This window comes from Melospiza melodia, chromosome 6 (assembly GCF_035770615.1).
Source record: "Melospiza melodia melodia isolate bMelMel2 chromosome 6, bMelMel2.pri, whole genome shotgun sequence".
Classification (NCBI taxonomy): domain Eukaryota; kingdom Metazoa; phylum Chordata; class Aves; order Passeriformes; family Passerellidae; genus Melospiza; species Melospiza melodia.
In genome coordinates this window covers 75,602,458-75,622,597 of record NC_086199.1, presented here as the reverse complement: position 1 = coordinate 75,622,597, position 20,140 = coordinate 75,602,458, and the positions used below count along the sequence as shown (strand labels likewise).

The following is a 20,140-nucleotide window of genomic DNA, read 5'->3' as shown; positions in this document are numbered from 1 at the left end:
AAACATCTGCTGTATTTTTGGGGAAATGTCTCTAGTTTGGTGAAGCAATCTAAATCACTAGAATTGTGATTCTCAATTTGCACAAAATGCATGCTCTGTTTTTTAAGGGATTCTGCCAGACCCTGCTGACACATGAAATATAAGAAAATATTTGGCATCAGCTACTTCCCCAGAGATTTTTCCTCTTCTAGGTAGTGGAAAATGATCTCTCTGTACACATGTATTCAATTCTTTTAGGTCTGTTCATAAGCAAAGGTTCCATCTCTTTTTTTAGCATACCCATATTGTGATGGTTCCTCTGTGCAGTTTATGGTAATGAATATATTCACCTCCTTTTTTAGCCTCTGCTACAGGCACAGGAAACCTTGCCAGCATCGCAGATTACAGAGTAGCCCTCAAACTCTCCTTCAATGACTTGATACTCCAGCTTTCCAAAGAAAAGGGTCTTAAGAGAAGGCTAAAGAATGGCTCCCATTTCTCGTAGATCATGTTCTTTGAGGCTGTTGTTTACCTGTCTGGTTGAGTTTTAACCTCCTTGCAGGACTAAACCCACCACTACTAGTCTGAAGCTGTACCTGTTGCCTCTGTGGCAGGGCTGGTGCTGGCACTGCAGCTGCTCCTGCCCCAGTGCCCACCCTCGGGCCACTAAATGCCATGTTGGCTTTTCTGAGACTGTGGGAGCGCTTGACAGCTCAGAGAGCTCAGTCAGCCCACTGTGCCCCCACACAGGGCTCAGCACCCCCAAAGGATGGCAGGATGGCTCCCACAGACACTCCATCCAACCAACACCCTCCCAGACTGAGGGAGCTCAGGGCTTCCTTGCACCGAGTGATGGGGTTAAGGACCTGCCATGGAGCTTGCATGCACAGTTCCTTTTCCACTTCAGGGGACGTTCAGGTCCTGGCCTATCTGCTGTTACCCAGAAAGCTCAACAAAGCAGACTGACAAAGCAGGCCAAGTGCAAACAGCATTTAAAACTCCATGGCCCCTCACTAATGGGACTGTGCTGTGTCAAGTCTCAATAGCTCACACTTAACAGCCATGTCATTATGGGGTGTGGGCACACAACTGCTAAGGAGAGAGCGAGGAAAAATAATAAAAAAGACAACATGCAAAAGGCTAAGGAGGCCTCTGGTTTCCTTAATGGAATTAGTCCTTCCTTTATGAATTCCAGGGTTAAATGCTATAAATGTGATTCACATACTCCCTCCCCTCAGCACAGCAGAAAGATCTGCTAGACACATGTTCAGAGCAGAACAGGGAAGATATGACGTGACTCAAGAGCCTCAAGGAGTAGATGAGGGAGAGCTCTGCAGCCCTTGATCTTTTTAAGATTTACTGCCTTTGCCCCTTGCAAAGTTTTTTTTTTTTCCTGGAAAATTCTAGCTTCTAGCAATTTAAAAAAAAAAAAAAAATTGGCTAGGGCAATAAACAAGATCTTTGAAGAGGGAAGGAAGCCAAGAGAAAGTCAGGCCCATTAGTCACGCAGCTGCATTTCCTGTCACAAAGGACCCCAGTTGAGTAATCACTCAAAATATGCTTGTTATTTTTTCCTATTTTATTTCAACTTTCAGCCTGCCAATATCTACTGCAAGAAAAAAATAAACCAAGAAAAAGTCTTTTAGTTTCAGAGGGGAGAACAATGTACTATCAGACACTGATTTGCATTCTTTTTCCTTTTCTTAAATTTTCATGGCCTAAAAAGGCTTCAGTGATATGAGAGAAATGTTGGTGGGGCACAATGGGTCTGAGAGAGTCCTGGTGTTTTCAGGGCACATAGTTTCAGCAGAAGTGTGGATGTCAAAGTTCCTGGGATACATTTCCAACTGCTATCATTGATTCACAGGACGACCTTGACTGACTCATGTATTCATTATTCATTTATCTATAATTTATTATGAAATATAAAGATGATAACAGCTTTTGCATAATTGTTTTGTTGGGCTTCATTAAAGGTGCTTATAAGTAATGTTAGGTCCTCTGACGAAAATTCTGTACAAGTTTTTGTCTAAAGAAAAATGCAGTCAAGACTGAAAAGAAATCAACTTGTAATTTAAAGTAGAATATTGCTATTACTAGATTTTAAAAGTACTTACATAAAAAGAGGTGAAAATAGGAGCAATTCTATGAAATAGAAGGAGGAAAGTCTTGCTGACGCTGTCTTTTGAGATACTCAGAGGAAGAAAAATACAGCACAGGGGACAACCCCCTTGACAGTGTTGAAAGAGATTGATTGTACCAGCTCCCCACCCCTGCCTCCGGATCCTGGATTAGAAAGGGCTGGCTGTGATCAGTCTGGTACTGACTTCTAAAAGAATGATGGAAGTAAAGCTGGAAAACCTCTGTTTTTCCAGATTGCTGATTCTTTTATTAACAAGCACAGCTACAAAATATGAAACCCTGCTCTTAATTTACTCAAAAGTAATGAGTATGGTGACCAGGCCACCTATAAAGAAGGGCCATAAGCATGCTTCAGGGCACATAACAGTTTGTAACTTACATTCTCGACAGGGTACCTGAGTATGTGGCTCTGTGAGCATGACTGCAAAGGGATTACCAGTCTCTGTTTGGATTGCTGTCTAAGTAGAGAGTAGATGATTGTAGTTTACACCACGTAATAACATGACTTCAAATGCTACACAAAAAATGAAGCTTACATTGCTTACATTTGCATGCAAGTGTCTGATAATGTCATATAATTCTCTAATTTGCACACATTTGATACCCCAGATGTGCAATGTTTTCAAACCACAGCTTATGAGCAGATGTGATTTACACAGCAATATAAATCACAGCTTGCTAATGCTAGTTAAAGGGTGTAAACTCGAACAAATGTGAGATTTACCCCAATTCGGTTAAAGAGAGACTTTGAAAGGCTGTTTACCTCTACATTTAAAATCACTTCAGAATTATTATTTATGCATGTTTACACTGAATGGAAAAGTAAAAGTCTTATGAGTCATAAGTCAAATGTGAAAAATTCCATGCTAGATTATCTTTATAAATTATGCTCAGCCTTTGTCTCCCCTAATAGCAGGCAAGGCAAGGTGTGCTCCTCAGTGGGAACACAAGTGTGCACTCCTGGTCTGTGGTCAGAGCTGGATGAGGGTGTAGGGGCTGTTTGCTGCTCTCACAGCACATGACTTTCACTGCTGCGTGTGCCAGGCTGCTGGATCCCCACGTCATATGACATTGTATGCAGTAGCAATAGGCTTATGTCCTAAAACTATCTCTGCCATGGGGATAAAGGCCATTTCCAATGATTACTGATACCTACACAGATTTGAAATCATGTACTGGTAGGCAAGAATGAGTGGAAATTATTTGTTTACAAGGTCAGCACAAACTTTGTACTTTTTTCTTTATGACTGCCAGGGTATGTGATTATATTTCCTGTATCAGTATTGCAGAGATGTATTGGTATAAATCAGAACAGTATCTAATACCTCAGACAGTGTAAATAATAACCACCGATTAAATGAATTACATTGGTAAATATACAGGGCAGCAACTAATTTTCTCTTTACTTACCTGGTTATCCTAGGAATTTGTATGGCTGTATAGCCATGGTATTTGAGTGTCTCCAGACCTCTGAATCTGTGATCTCCATGCAGGTCTGATGCATATTAGTCCAATTAGCCCTGTATAGGTGTGCCCCTTAAGTCCTAAGATGAATGACTGACTCAGAATCATCTCAGAAATCTATGACCTCTTGATTCACCTGCTGGCTGTGAAGAATTACTCTCCCTCTTGCATAGATGGGAAGCTGAGGCATAAAGAACTAAAGTTACATGCCCATAGACACATAAATAGCAACAGAAATGGAATCAGAACTCATGATGTACAGATCCTCAGTCCCTGTCTAGTTGCATTAAGTTACTCTCTCTCCTGCCTTCAGAGACCTGATCATATTTGGTAAAATAGCCAGCAGCTATTGCTCTTTGCACTGCAATGCTTTGTGATGTGTGTGGACTTAGAAATAACTGCTTATCAGAAAGGTAAGTTAATTGGGTAACAACACAGTTGCTTAGTGCATGGACAATTGAATTTATCAGCTCTTTTTGCTAAACTGCTGCATGAATTTGGGCAATTACTTCACGTGCTGCCATTTTTCTAATTGAATATAGGAATAATAACATTATTGGACATAGAGGCACAAAAATCACTGTATAGTGCTGCTCTGTTTCTCATTTAAGACATTGGAATGACAAAAGGGAAGGGACACAGACAATAGTAAGTTCTCCCATTTAGTTGAATGAAGTTCTATGACACAATTCAAAAATTTCTTGAAACAAAAATGGTTGGTAAGAACATTTCAGTTTTAAGTTTTACCAGCAGACATGTCATTCCAGGGCTGTTGTGCCTCTGCAGCTGTGGTTCTGCACCCTTTACCAGTCAGCACAGGACAGAGCTCTCTGGGTGTGCCTCAGGGCTGGTTTTCTTTTCCTCCAAATACAGTACAGGAGTGTGGAATCTGGCTATATGTAGCAGACACGTAGCTTCATTTTGACAGCAAAACTGACTAGGAAAGGGTTAAACCGTCTAATGGAAACATTTCAGTAAAACTGAGGGAGGTGGAACTTAAGTCTCAAGTCTTAATAAAATGCAGGTGTTTTATTGTTAGGTTTAAAATGTCTTAAGACTCCAGCAAGCATTTGAAAACAAGGGAAAAAATGTGCTATTGAATAGGAAACTTGGAAACACAACAAGAGTAGTGCAAGGCATCTACAGAGAATTCAGCTTTCACTGGCTGAGGTCTGCCTTAAAGTTCACAGAGTGAAAACAGAACATAAATATTAACTGAATAGCACCTCTCACAACGGTGTATCTGACTTCTGAGGTATTACACCTGGGATTAACTTCTGACATTCTCCTTTCCACCACTGTGACTTTGCTGTCTTGCTGGCTCCTTGCAGAGAATTTATACTCATTTTGCAACTCTTCTTCTTCTTTCTCAGTCTGTTTGGAGTGTTGATGGGGTGACAGGTAGTGTGAGCACTGCATTCACAGTGCACAGAAAGCTCTGCTAAATCATTTGTAACTGCTTTTATGTCAGGAATAGGAATTTTTTTGTGTGTTGAGGGGAACCAAACTACTTTTAGAACAAGCTAATAAAAAGAATTTGTAAAGAAATCACCAGTCACTATTTTCTTCTCTTTCAATTCCCTCTCCTTATCACAAATAACTTGGGGGAGCATTTGTCAGTAAACTGCACTGCTTAGGTCACAGAGTAGAAGGATTGCACTGAACTTTGATCTTTAACTTCAAGTTTTTAACATATTTGGTGAATTAACGTAGATACAACTTTCTAAAGGGAAATGAAACCTGAAGAACCAGAGAAGCCTAAATGTACTTATGATTGCCCAAGATTACTACATCAATATCCCTATGGACCTTAATTAGCGTGGGTTTTTTGGGACCTGTGTGGTGAAAACATTAACTAATTACTGTCCATAAAAATTCAGCCCTGGGAGAAAATCAGGCATGGATTTTCCTGGCCTTAGCCTTGGTGATGTAGATAAGCTGTTACCACTAGAGGAGAAGGGCAGAAGTAGTCCTTGGAGTACCTGATAGGATGGAAAACAAAAGAGTAACTTGGGTTTTGATGTGAGAGTTTCACAGCTGTGATGTAGTAGGAAACAGAGAAGCAACAGTGAAGACTGACAGGTGAGATGTAAACAGTACTAAGCAAAAAATATGTGGCATACAGAAAAGTCTAAGGCAATGAATAAAAATTAAGCTGATGGAGCAGTGGAGCTAATAAACCTGAGAATCTGCCAGGTCTTGTTTTACATAGAGTAAGTAGAGTGCTCAGGACAGCTTGAGTAAATAATTCAGAATACCAAACAACAAAAATCAAACCCCTCCATGATCAGAATGGAAACCCAAAAAAGGCCTGGCTGTGTGCCTTCTGTGCAGCTCTGCCCTGCATCCTTGCTACAGGTCACTGGCCATCCAAACTGGAATACAGGCATCAGACTGACATGGCAGAAGTGAAGGAGGGGGAAGTGTAGATCTTTCTTCACACAACTTTCAGAATAAACCTTTTTTACTGTCAGCCGTCATCAAAATTAGGTGTATTTTTGAGAGGCATTTTCTGAAGATGCAGTGGAAACAGACTACAGCTAAAGAGAGAGGCAAAGAGTAGAAATCTTCACTTAGAGTATCCCAAAAATCCTGGTAGGAATCTTCAAGTTGGTCTGAATGTGCTCAGGATCATACCCTTGAGGAAACAAGTATTTGTCAGCGTTTGTTAGCTGCTCACAATTTTAGATCTTCCCTGGCCTTCTCATTTCCTCCTTTGCTTTGTCATCCCCCTCCCACTCAACTTTGCAGATGCCAGTTCCTGTTTCTAATGTCAGCAGTTCTCAATCTTCTCAGATAACCCTGTTGTTGTTTGTGCCTTGCTACGTGAGGGAAACAACCCATGCTTTCTGTTCCCTCCTAAAAAGTCACTGCTGCTGTAGCTCCAGCAAACCTAACCCAGCCCCTGCTCTGCTCAACTTCTGCCCAAATCCAGCATGTCAGACTGCCAGAACCGGTAATGCCTCTGGTCTCAGTGTGGGGAAATAACCAAAATCAGTGTTAGAAGCATGGGTTCTTTATTCTCTATCAAACTGGCCTTTATTTTTTATTTTTACCCTTGCAATTATTCTTGAATTTTCTGATGTATGTTGTCTCTGAGAGCCACTAAAAAGGGTGGACGGATTTGCAATAAAATATGTACAGCTCTGCTAAAGCAGTTTTACATTAGTTTGCATCAACTCTGAACTAATAGTGACGTCAGTCATTGAAAAGCTCAAGAAAAGTACTCTTTACTAATGCTAAATATTAGCAATAATTGTTAGTGTTAGACCTCGTAGTTATCTTTGCAGATACTGCTGACTATTCCATATCATACAGGAAAAAGAAAGATTCTTCCTCTAAACACTTAATGTGCTGTGAAATTGTGTGGTATTTGACTCAAAAAACTAAGCAATAACTTTTGTATCCCGTCTCTTATTTCTTGTATTCCTCCATCTTTGCGTGATGAAAGTTCCCCTTCCAAATGTCATTTGCCTCATGTATATTTATTTTAAATGCCTGAAATGGAAACAAATTTCTTCACAGCTTTCTTCTATACATAAGAAAAATGTAGCTAACTGCTTATAAAAGAAGCGAAGATTCCCATATAAAATAATAACAATAACAATAGTTATTATTATTTCATTCTAGAGGGTGGCGTCAAGAGTCAGATTGTGCTAATGGCACAGAGAACAGAAAATAGTAATATCAGAATATCAAAGAAGACCAAAATCTTTGTTTTTATGCTACTCTTCTGATAGCATCTTAGTGTATTTTAAGGAATGGTTAAGGATATTTTTAATCTTAGTCTTCAATTTTTGTAAGTGGAGCAAAGAAGTGCCTCCCTTAGTTTATTTTTTATTTCCTCGAGCCTAGTCTAAAATATCTTAGCATTGTACCTTTCACAGGTGACCTGTAGCTTTTTTATGAGAGTGAAATGCCTGAAGTGCTTGCACGCAGAGCAGCAGGACCTGATGCCCTTCATTTCACAATAGCTTAGAAAATAGGCTTTAATGGCAATCGTGCTGATACTTCCACCCAAGCCAGGGCTCAGAAGGGATAGGTACAAGTAAGTACAGAACTGTTTGCTTTCCCTTTCCCCTGTTTTACTGTGGGATACCCACAAACATTTAATTAAAGCCATTGTATGCATGCTTAACTTGGAGATATCTGTGGTTCCTTGAAACCGTTACGCAGGAGCACCAAAGAAAATACAAGGGAGTCACTGAAGGAAAATACAAATGAATTAGAAAAGCATAGCAACCAGAGAATACATTTCCCATAATACAACAGTCAAAGGTCATGAGATCACAGATGCTCAGTTGCTCATGCATATCATCTATTCTCTCCACTTGCATGCTTGCTCTGGAGAGGGCAAAGATTTAATGAGGATGGGGCTAGCATTAGCAGTTCTCACCCTTCCTCACACCCTACATCTCAAAGAGCACTGAAAGCCTCTTTGAAGTTGGAATAGACACACATTGAATTGTCCCAATGCACACATACAATCTGGAGTTTTCTCATCAGGTACAAAAATACAAGGTGACTGTTCTCTTCCGGATGCCTTGAATGTGAACAAAGCTCTCGAATCAAAGACTTGCTGAATTGAGGAGTTAAAAGAAGTTTATCCATTGCATCTGTCTTTTCAACCTGCAGCAGCAGCCCTTCTTGGTCTCACGGTTTCTATTAGTCAGTTCATTTTTCCCAGCTCCTCAAGAAGAAATCCTGTTCAGACAAAACAGCACTCTATTTACAGGAAGCTTGGCAGGGTCAAAAAGTGACTGTAAAACAGATCTCTTGTTAAAACCGATACAGCATTTGCTCTGATGTAGATACAGCTAGGACTCAGCAATCTCTGATTTGCTATCAAGGCCTTGAAGGTGATCTCAGAGTCAGATTTGTTAAACTTGGTGCCATTGTGTTGTTATCACTTAGCAGAGCTAACTCAGTTGCTCCAAGTCCCACTTAATCTGTGCAGCTCACTGCCCACAGCTTCTGACCTACTTACTCACTTCCGCTCTTTGATTTTAGTCTGAAGGCCTCTTTTCTGAGCTGGCATGTGACTGCCATTTAATCTTAATCAAACTTCCCTGAACTTCCATTACTGTCAAGTACAGCTTCTCTCACCATGATACCCACCCTTGTGAGTGCAAGAAAACTGATTTACAGCCAACAGTCTGCCACTTCTCTTATGCTCCATGTTCATCTTTGCTTTGTTTTTCTTCCCGTATGAGTCACTTCTTCCCCCTCTCTGACACATCATGCTACACTTTGTTTCCCTCCATCTATCAGTGGCTGAGATGGTGCCCTGCACACCTTTACTGCAGAGATCTGCTGAGTATTATTACAGTGTGTGCCCAACTACCGTGTGCAGATTCAGAAAAAGCTAAACACAAATAAATTGAGTTGGCCACAGGCTGTTTCAGAAAGTCAGCTCGTTTAATAGGCTTTTGCTCCTGACCAGAAATGATGACCAACTCAGTTCCCCTATGCCTTGCTTAAGAGCTCCTTATGCAAAACACAGCTGTTTAATCTATGCCTCCCCACCTACCATCTCCCCTGTTACTTCAGGGCCCTTGTTAACTTTACAGATGCTGGAAGCCCTTACCAGCCTAAGGACTTTCCCAGTTCTCACTGGTTCTGAATGCTGCAGTAATGTGCCTTTGAAATAGACTCCTTCAGCCAGTTTCCTTCCACGACCAGAATCCAATCTAAAGATGTTAATCCAGTACCACGGTGAGTTTTGCCTGCACAGGGGCACTTCTGAACTGATGGGATCTGTTGATTTTTGAGATTCTTTCACCACAATAGAGAAGTTCAAAGATATGGCCTGGTGTTCTTAGTGGCCCAATGCTCTTTGGATGTCAGATACAAAACATTTAGTGGCAATGTCATATGCCTGTAACACGTAGGAGAGATTTGTTCAATCCCCTCTTGCATGTATGCCCTTTCCTGACCTTTTTCAATATGCCCAGTTCTGCTTTGCTCTCTTCCTCCTATTTCTGTGCTCATCAGCACTCATCCACTTCTGGGTCTTGTTGTTATTAGCATCTGGAAGTTATGTGACCCATCACTGAGCGCAGCCTTGTCCTCTTAGGAGGCAGAAAATACCACACATTTTGGAAGGACAAATTAGCTACAGGCCATTCTTACAAAGCCTCTCCTTCAACTTATCTCAAATTGTATTTTTGAACTGCAGTCACTACACACTGTAAGTTGAAAACAACCACTTGAGCCCTTTCCAGCAAGGCTTTGATACTAGGCCTGGAGGAGAGATAAGGAGCACATTGAAGCTGTGGTATCTCTGTAACTGAGGGCAGGGAGTGAATGGAAACATGCCCTCCTTCTGGCACTGCCTGGCTCTGCTCGAGGGGAGAGGATCCAGCTCAGCAGCTGGGGTTCACACGCACCAGCTGATGACAGATTAGACTCAGGGCTGGGTAGTGGGAAGCCTGTGATTAGACTTCAGCAACATCTGTCTCTGGCACTAAAGGAATCACTGCTGTGGGCTGTGATTTTCTCAGCAAACTGTAATTATACCAGGAACCTCATTCCTGCTAATTTTCTCAACAACTTAAGTGCAAAAAAGTGTGAGTAAGGATGCAGGAAAGCTGAAACTGTGAAAGGAGCAGGAAAGAGGCACCTGTTTAATTTTTTTTCAGCCCATTCCAATTATTTTCTCTCCGTTTCTTAGAATTGTATGAATCACAGACTGTTTTCTCCTGGAAGTCAGTGCCCAGGTTTAACTACCTGAAGTTGACCTGCCATCCACCTGAAGCTGATAGCACACATCCTCTCTGTCCACTTCTGTCCCATGGCAACCTGAACAAGTGTGGTGGCACTTGCAGAAGGTGTCATACCAACTTTTCCTTGGCAGTGCCACCTCTTTCCTCCCATGGGGGCAGCAGTACGGAGTGCTGGTCTCTGATCACAACTGTTCTCAGGACATTCCCAGGAAGGTTTGGCCTGGGCAGAAGTGTGGGATGTGGGAGATTGCTCAGGGTGAATTTAAACTTTACTCCCAAAGGTCCTGTCTAGACTAGGATTTAAGAGTTTGAACTTTAAAAGTGTTATGTTGTATAGAGTAACTCTCTGTTTTAAAAGATACAGAAAAGGCAGTAAAAGTTTGAACTCCCAGTAACACCTGGTAAATTTTGCCAAAATAACAATGTCAAAAAAGAGTAGGATTTTCTTGCAAGATTTCTCTGCCAGAAAAATCTTTTTGTTTGTGCAGTTGTAACTCCATGGTTGCTCATTTGCCATTCTTTGCTCAGAATACAAGAAGAAACAGATTTTTTTAATGTATGTGTAGAGAGGAGGAGAAATATCTAAGTGAGAGTTTGCCAACAGAGCTTTACCATCCAATACTCAAGATGTAGACAAGATCAAAATGATTCAAACTAATCCATGTACTTCTTCACTTTTCTCACAGCATTAATGTGACTTTTAGTATACTTTGAAGGCAAGAGTGTCTTGTGTATGTTAAGCAATTTTATATCAGCATCATACTCTTCTAGAAGAAAGCAGAATTGTTCCTTACCAGCATGCCTGCACTTCATCCTGCAGCACACCTGGCAGCACAGCCAGGGATGAGAGTGTGGCAGCAGGAACTTGACCCTTGGGTCTGGAAGCACTGGGAAGGCTGCAGTTGGCAAGCAGGCCCCTATCTCCAGAGCCAAGCCTCTGCAGGCTGGTGACACATCTGGAGTAGTCTGGAATTGGCACAAATGGCTGTGGATGAGGAGGAGACAGGAAAGGTTAGAAGGAAAGTGGAAAAAATGCCTCTTGCACATTTCACTTTCTTTTCCATCTGCTTGTGTGCTGTTGCTGTGAGCTATTAAACAGCTGCAGGGCTCTCTCCCTGAAGGGACTGTGATTCAGTGGAGATGGAGGGTGATCCCTACAGCTTAGGGCTTTGGGAGCCCCCCTGAATGGAAGGGGCCAGAGGAGTAATGTTTCTCTGACTGACTCTTCTGCTAAATACACTTGGGAATTCAGCACTTGGGGCAGTAGCCAGAGATGCTGTTCAGGCTCCTCAGACCTGAAACTCCTGGCAGGCAGTGGGTACTGCTGGGTACTTGTGACTCATTCTTGCTGAACTAGGTGAGTCCTTCTTGTTTCTTGCCTTCCAAGCAGAACCTCCCAACTCTCCTGAACTGGTTTCAAATTTCAAGAAGGGCAGATTACTCAAGCAAAAGGTGTTTGCAGGCTTTGAGACTGTAGCTTGGGAAGACAAAGGTAGAGAGGGAAGACCAGGAGAAGGTGGGGTAGGCCTACAGTGACTGCCAAGATCTCAGCCAAAGAGCAAATTTTTTGCATCCATTCAGACACTCAGCAATTTCCTGCATTGTTCCTGCAATCAGCATGCTCCACCTGCTTTTACTTAACCATTTCCTGTTTACGGCTTCCAAAAACTTTCTGGTGAAATCACTAATCTGCCACAAGATCAGTCTTTATGGTTCCTTTTGAGCAGGCTTCACTCACTTTTTTTCTCTGTCTTCAGTACACAGATCTTTCAGCCTGAGGCACTGTGTGCTGTGTGTGCATGTCTGCATGCATGTGTGCTTGCAGCCAGTAGTTATGCCAGGAACTTGTTCTTGTTCATTTGTTCTTTCTCTGAACATATGCCCCTTCTTTTCCTTCTAAGTCTTGCTGGTTGTTGCAAATTTGAGCAAAGAAACAAACAGTAGCACTGAGGGCTGGTGCCTCTTTCTGTACAATAGAGGGCTCCAGATATTTAGAGGAAGGACTCTTCCCATTACTTTCAAGATCTAAGTGCTCTCCCACCAGTGAGGAATTTGTTCTCTGCATAGCTTGCCCATGCTTTGAATTATTTTCCAGATTTGAAAACAGTGAGGCAATTTCTTGTAGTCTACTGTTCAGTTTCTCAGATGTGAAAGGTAAGGTGTGAGGAGAAGGAAGGGTGAACCCAAGAAAATTTTTTTTTTTACAATGTAGATGGCTCCCACAAGTGCCCATCACACATTTAGTCATGTCTTGCAGAAATCAATAGAAATGCCTGCACGCTTCAAGTCTACTCTCCTTAGCTATATTGCAGATAACACTACAGACACCACTAAAATAAAATCTATTTTTCACTGTTTTCCCTGTTTGTTTGCTCTTTTTATTTCTCTTCTGAAGCAGTGAAAATAGATTCTTAAGTTTCCTCTCTGATTCTCATGCTCTTGCACAGTGCTGCAATGTTTGGGTTGTGGTGAGCACTGCAGGGGAATGTTCTCTTCTTAAAATAAATCATGGAAACATTTCTGTTGGAATCGGGGCTTGTAGAAGTTTACTTTTTTTAAAAAAAGAAGAATGTCAGGCCAGCTTTGGCCTGGCACTATATCCCTTTATAGGGAACAGACTTGTGATGTGTGTCAGTGTATATGTACTGACGTGTGTGTGTGTGTGTGTGTGTGTGTATGTGTGTGTATATATACATATACACACATACATATACTACACACACACCAGCACACATGCCAGCTACACTGGTATAACTGAGCACTGAAATCATCCTGTAAGAACACTGGACATGTTGGGCCTGTCAGACAGATCTGCAAATTCCTTAACTATCCCTGCTGCAAGTTAGTGTAAGTCAGGATGCTTTCTCTGTCCCCTTAGGTGTAGAAGGAGTTGATCTCTCGTGTGCACTGGCACTGCTGCTGAGCTGTTTCACACTTTGGAAATTAAGTTGATGCTCTCAGACTCCCAAATGTTTCTGGATATTTTATCAAGAACACTGAACCCCACTCCCTGCTTTAGCTGTAATATAAACATGCAGCAGTATCACTTCTGTATGGGTTATAAGGGATGGCCTGGGCATCGCTCATGTCCAGGCAGCTGTCTGCTGTAGGCACAGCACAACCCCACTTAGATCAGAGTTTGCTGAAGTATCCTTCAAGCTCTTTGTGAGCAGCTTTTGAACTTCCATCAGGGAAAGGAAGCAGTTGTTTTCTGCACAGAAGTTTCTTTCAGATTGGCCCAAGTATGTAAAATGGTTACTTTGGTACCCATCCAGCACAATTCATTCAATATTTTGTGTCAGGGTGCTTGTCATCAGTGGCATTTGCCCAGGGTGAGTCACACCTACCCAAGCAATGATCTGAAAGAGCCCTCAAATATTTTACAGGGTACAGCCCTGATAAATTCATGATCATATTGGACCACACAGCACTTTATAGAGCAGCTCCTTCTAACCAGATTTCAGCCCAAGAGGCAACTACTTCCAAAAGAAATTCTCTGGTTCAGAATCCATCTTTATTTTCCAGATGTTTCTTTCACCACACTGCTTTCTGGTTACATTGTAAATTTGAGTACACTCAAGAAATTTTTGCTTTCTTCCTCCACCCCAAAATTGAAGGAAAGCTGAACCATATGAAAATGAAGTGAGAACTGAGACCCTGAAGGAAAGTGGCACGAGGTGTAGAGAACCATGCAAGACTCTTTCCAGGAAATGGGCAGAAGGTTCATCACATGAGTCACTGTAACCTTAGATGACTAAATTCTTGAAGAATAAACTGTCAGGAATATGATACTGCTCAGGACAGTTCCAGAGGGAGACGAAACCTTCTTAAGTAGCCGTTGTTTGGTTTTTTGTTCGTGATTCATTCCTGAGGAAATTGCTGAGTCTCTGGCCAGCAAGGGGGTGGAGGAAGTGCAGGCAGTGCCATGCTGGGCTGCACATCCTGCTGCTCCTGGCACCAGCTCCCCTGCCCAAGGAGCCGAGAAGGGATCAGGAGCACTCCATGGCTGTCCTGCCCAAGTGAATAGAGTAAAACAGGATCACTAGTGCTCATCTGCCCAATGAATCAATTCACAGCATGTTTTTGTCTACCAGCAGGTATGAGACCAAGAGGAAATGAAGATATTAAAACTCTAATTCCAGCTCCTTTTAAAAAGTTTTCTTACTCTACCCGCTCCAAGCAGTTAACCAAGTTCTATCAATAAAACTGGCCCAAAGCTCTGAACTCGGATTTCAGAGATGGCCTTAAGATTTTAAGCCAGTAACAACAGAAGAAGTCAGATGCCTTCCAGAGCTACCTCCAGAGGAGCTGAACTAGCATAAACAGCACTGGGGAATGTTTGCAGAAGTATCTTGAGTGTGGAGAAACCCCAATGTTCCAGCACGCTGCTGTCAGTTCCCATCTTGATGAGTTTCACCCAAGCATTTAACATTTCAGCATTAGTTCCGTGTCTCATAATGCCATTTATGTAATGATTGCTCATTTGGTTCCCATTCAAATAATGGTATTTCTTCTGCAAACCACTGCCTGTAAAAATCAAGCCACTCAGTTTCTCTTTAGATTGTAATAAAGGAAATAAATAGTAGGATGCACATTGTAATTCCCAGAGAATGGGGGGCTTTCTTTCCCCTCAACATACCACGTTCAGACATCAGAATTAGGAATGTGAAAGATCTGTTAAGGGTTGATGAATCCATCTCCTGCAAAAACACAGTGTAGTTACCCCTCAGAAGATGTTCCTCAGATACTGTATTGATAAATGAGTCTGCAGCTCTCCATAGTCAGAGAGAGTCGTTTCTCTCTTAAAATTGAAGAAATGGAAGGTGCAGTTCTCTCAAGTCATCACAGTGCCACTGTACTTTGAGACAGTGTAGAATGATTCCTTGTATTGTATATACCAGCACTTTGAGGAATTCAGTTTCACATGTCTCAAACAATGGGGGTTTCATCTCTTCCTGTGGGAGCCTGCTCTGCAGCCTAACTCATTTCACCATCTGGAGCGTTTTCCTGAGTGTCTGCTCACTTTAAATTGTCTTTTAATTGTGTACCCACTATTTCTTCTTAAAGGTAATTTCCCAAAAGTTTCTGTTGTGTGAAATTCACATTCTGTTGTGCTTTTTCTTTTTTTTTTTTTTTTTTGAGGATTGAGAAAACCCTGAAAGATTGATGACTTCTTCTCTTTGCTTTTTCTTCCTCAGAAATAATAAGTAATTAATAATATATTGCCGCTTTTTTAGGTATTCATCTCAGCGATTTACAAGGAAGATCAACATTGTTGTACTCTTTTTACAGATGGAAAAAATTGAAGCACAGGGCAGGAAACAACTTGTCTGAGATCATTCAATGAGCCCATAGCAAGACTTGGATTTTGAAGCAAGTCTCCACAGTACTGCCCTACTTTTTTCTTGCTTTTTTATTTTTTTGGCCCAGTCTAGTTCCCTTTGGCTTTGTTGGAGTACCTAGGAAGGACAAACTTTCCATGAACTTTATTCAGAATTGCAATATTGTAACTGAAAGGTCAGCTTGTTGAATATTTAACAGTTACTATCTTTCCAGTGTGTTGGTCAAGCATCCTAATTAAGCAGTGATAAATAAAACCAACAAAGCATTTTAACAGACTAATTCAGTCCCTAGGGCCCAGAGCTGAATTTCCTTCAGCCAGCCTGTGTTTTCCCAGTTGCAGATTGTCCAGATTGAACACTGTATCTATGAAGCACACTCTTATCAGCACACTGCAGGGAGATTTCCTTCCTCCTCAGTGCCACCAGGCTTACTTCACCTGTCCTATTTCCCTTAGCTTAGTGGTTTTCAGTAAGCGTGTTTCTCAGAATCTGAACAGTTGCTGAACTATAAATCTTCCAGTCTGGAATCATAACGCCACAATGTGTACAGCATGACAGACATTGTGGGGAGTGATACCCAGCAGAGCCCTGAGCAGGCTTCCCTGGGTGTCACAGCTCTCTGTGGGCTGCTAAGGGACGGAGGGTTTCTCTTGCTTGCCTTGAAGCTTCTACCTGTCCAGCCTGTGATTTCAGTGAGTGTCTTTGGTGGGCCTGGAGACCCCTGAGCAGATGGTGTGAGTGTTGTTCCAGTTCTGTGTGCTTGCAGCCTGGTGTGCAGGGGCCTTGTGAGCGCCCCACAGGCTGGAGAGCGAACTGGCAGCACTCACCACATCCAAGGTGCTTCACTCTGTGTGGATTGAGGAATCAGGGCTCTGGCTAGGCCAGAGTAAGAGCTGAGGGATAGCACACAGATCCTCCTGGCTGCTGACCATTGTCAGAGTATGCCAGCAAATGAAGTCTGTGGTGTTACTCCCCTACTGCTCCCTCAGGCCTCCTTCATTCCAGATGTGATTACAGCAGCAGCTGAGGATTTACTGAAAACCATAGGACTGCTATAAGTCACTGAGCACATGACATTTGCTTTCAAATTGAGTTTGAGAAACTACCAAGCAGTGTCAAGCCTATGTCTCCTGGCTATGTGAATAGAGGAAGCTAAGAAGCAACAATGATTACATAAAGCAGGGAAATCCCCCCAGACTTCCCCCAGACTACCTCAAACTGAAGCTGATTTGCATGTGTTCAGTACAAATAACTTTGCAATGGCTTCTAGCCCCATGAAAGGGTTACATGTCCTTGCTTATAATGATATAATCAGGCCACTTCTCCAAGTTGAATCACTTGGAGAAGATAACAAAAGATCAAATCAGAGGCTGTGTAGAAATCTAAGCAGTTTTATGTAGCACATAGGCCTGCTTAAGGTGCAGATACAACTGGGTATTGCTATTCCACACAAAATCAATGGGAACTGTTCAGCACCTGTTAGTAACCAGCAGTTATTCCAGAAAAAAAAAAAAAAACAACTGTATTATGCTTTATAATTTGTGATTATGGATGGGTGATATCATACATACCTTCCTATACAAAACCTGTTTGGTAGAAAATGGACCTTACTGAAAACTAGAACAAAGCTATGGTATTCTTGTAGTTAAAAACTATGGTCATCCACTTTACAAAACCTGAGACTCATTTGCCTGGAATTCCTAAGTGATGCTGTTCAAATTCAGTGGTGTTAAACAGACTCCCAAGATTCCTGTGATTTGTTTTAAGCATCATGGTTTAACAGAAACAAACAAGTAAGCAAAAAGAGACAGCATATTGAAAATACACATTTGCTGGGCTATCTAAAGCTCAGAAATGTAGTTGGCTAATATGACACCACAAAACTATTTTTTGTTATCTTCTATGCACTAAGAATGACAATGTTCATAAGCCTAGTATATCATGACTATGGAATGCCTGGAATGTCCTTGAAGACAGGTGGTATTTTCTGTTCCCTTGCTTAGAGAGTAGGGCTTGGGGATTTGTTTGTTTGTTTGTTTGTTTGTTTGAATAGGATGAGAATATAGACTTCTCAGAGGCTCACTATGAGCTGTTTCTTTGGAAAGAATTGCTTTCTTATTCTTTCCTATCATTTTATTGAAATAGGTTCTCAGATACATTTCCTGTCAGCCCTCTTCCAAAGCTAGATGGGGTATAGAAAACTTCACGTATTCTCTCACAGTAAATTCACAGAAGGACTCCCTCTACATTTTTGGGGTTGTCAAGCCAGCTTTATATTAACACTAAGTATAGCTGGGTAGTGCTTTAGGTATCTTGTAGCAAATACCAAAGCTGTTTTAAACAGTCTTAGAGGTGCTTTTGTCAGTGTAACATATTTCCCTTGAGGAAAATGGGAAATGAGAGTTATCATCATTGTCAGTATGGTTATACCAGGACAGCTATAGGAGCAGCTCTTTTCTAGTGTAGTTCCTCTTTGGTATAGTTAACAAATAGGGCTAAAGAGCAAGAGGAAAACTGAGACACAGCTTACTTTGACAACCTGTGTAATAAGCCTTTTTTTTTTTTCTACAATATCACCTCTGTTAATCATGGCTTGTTACTGTGAAATATCCTGCCTTTTACTTTCCTCCTTTCAGGTTTATTGACTTTATTCAAGCTTTGGTACAGCACAGTAGGAATCAGCCCAGGTAGGAGCTGGCTATTCTGCAGAGTCCTTCAGGCACTTATGCTATGATGGGGTTTGTCTCAGTGGGTCACCTGCAGAGAGTGGAAGAAAAATATATATTTGAGTAGGCCTGAGAAGCCTTGTAACACAGTTAATAGCAGCAAACCTGAGGACATGACATGATCTGACTGCTGCTTGGTACCTTGGATATTTTGGTCCTGGTAACTGTGTGTGTTTCTCAGTTTGTGTTCGTCACCTTGCAGGTTGCTCAGGAAGGCTTTCATTTTGGCTTTAAATATTTCCTCTCACAAACAACAGCCTGTTTTCTACATAAAGTGTCTAATCACAGTCATATAATGTCCTTTATTTACAAAGAGACTGCTTCATCCCAAAGCACTTTACAGTCTGTCAATGACAGAGGTCTAAGACTAGAAGAGGAGCAGATTATACTGGTTGGGAGCAGACTCTGATCTCAGCCTAGGTATTAATAAAGCATGTAAAGTGGAGCCATAATATTCTCTCTGAATCCAAGGCAATTTGCTGTTAGTTAGAAAACATATTGCTATTAGATGTGCTCTCTTTAACTCTAGAAAATGTGTTTGAATTGTCAAACATGAGCTGTAGTAGAGAATGTCCATCTTCTTGCACATCCCATTCTCTGTTCATGGGTACTGGCTACGAAAAATCAGTTTTATTGGAAAATTAGGGTGGTGCAAGTACCCTGGCAAGTACAGTATTCTCAGCAAATACATGCTGGCCTTTGGAGAGCTCTGGCAAAGAATGGTAAAGGGGCCTTGACCAGTCTAAAGTTTGGCTCTAGAGCACATCAGAAAGTTTGCCAGCCAGAATGAGAAGGAGCGTTTGGACACTGGTAACTAGAAGGACAACCAGACATGCAGAAAAAAGAGGATTATTACATGCACATCAATCCATTTTCAGCAGATCTGTACCATTAGTTCATAGTGAACTTATTACCTTGATTTGTTTTGTGTATTAAATGGGTTTCCAAGTGGTTGTTTGCTGAAGGAAATGGCAACTTTGCAATTTCATTCAGAAATATTGTCATTGAGGTGTCTTGTCTTTATTGTGTGTTTCAGATCGAAAGGATCAAACTAATTTAGTTTGGGAAGGAACCAATCCTGCCCTGCAGCCCATACGAGTGAGGAACACTGCCTTGAAAGATACCGTACATGATGCTGCTTTACCCAGCACTACTGGTGAGACTTCAAGAAATACATCAAATCTATAGAAAGGACAAACGAAACCTCACCAAAGACTTGAAGGAATGATGACATTGGCTTTCAAAAATCTGGTGAAGCAGAGATTGAACATTCTTCTTCTTTCATCTCTTCAAAGACTGACTTTAAAAGCAAGTGCTGTTCTTTCTATATGTGGGGCCATACTTAACTCTGAACTTATGGAAAACCTGTCTTTTGTTTAGGTTAATTAAAGTGACCTAATAATAAAAGCCTCTGAACAACATACATGGTACTGAAGAAGTGTAGGCCACGTGTGCCGTCCTAATTCACCTCACCTTCTCATCAGGTTGGAGGAACCAATGGCCAAGCACAGGAGTGTCCACAGCCCAAAACACTGTGAAATGTTCACTTCCTTTTTTTAAGAGAATGATAAGCCCACTCAGTGGCTTGATTACAAAGCAATAGTACAGTAAGTACTTATTCCTGTAACTCACTTGGAAATGATGTAAGAGTTACAAATAGCTGGGCTCAGACTGTTCAGAATGTTAGGAGAACAGGTAGCAATCTAAACAGTGGGAAGATCAATGTGTGTTACAGCTGCTCAGCTTTCTCTGTCTTCAAAGC

General features: G+C 41.5%; 1 protein-coding gene across 1 annotated transcript in view; it reads left to right on the top strand.

Moving 5' to 3' along the window:
* The window catches only part of RAD51B (RAD51 paralog B), a 385,935-nt gene extending 366,136 nt beyond the window's left edge, over window positions 1-19,799 (top strand). Inside the window, exon 11 of the mRNA XM_063159287.1 lies at window positions 19,415-19,799. Coding sequence (XP_063015357.1) covers window positions 19,415-19,566 — 152 coding nt within the window. The 3' untranslated portion in view covers window positions 19,567-19,799. The remainder of the gene's footprint in view (window positions 1-19,414) is intronic.
* The last annotated feature ends 341 nt before the right edge of the window (window positions 19,800-20,140 follow it).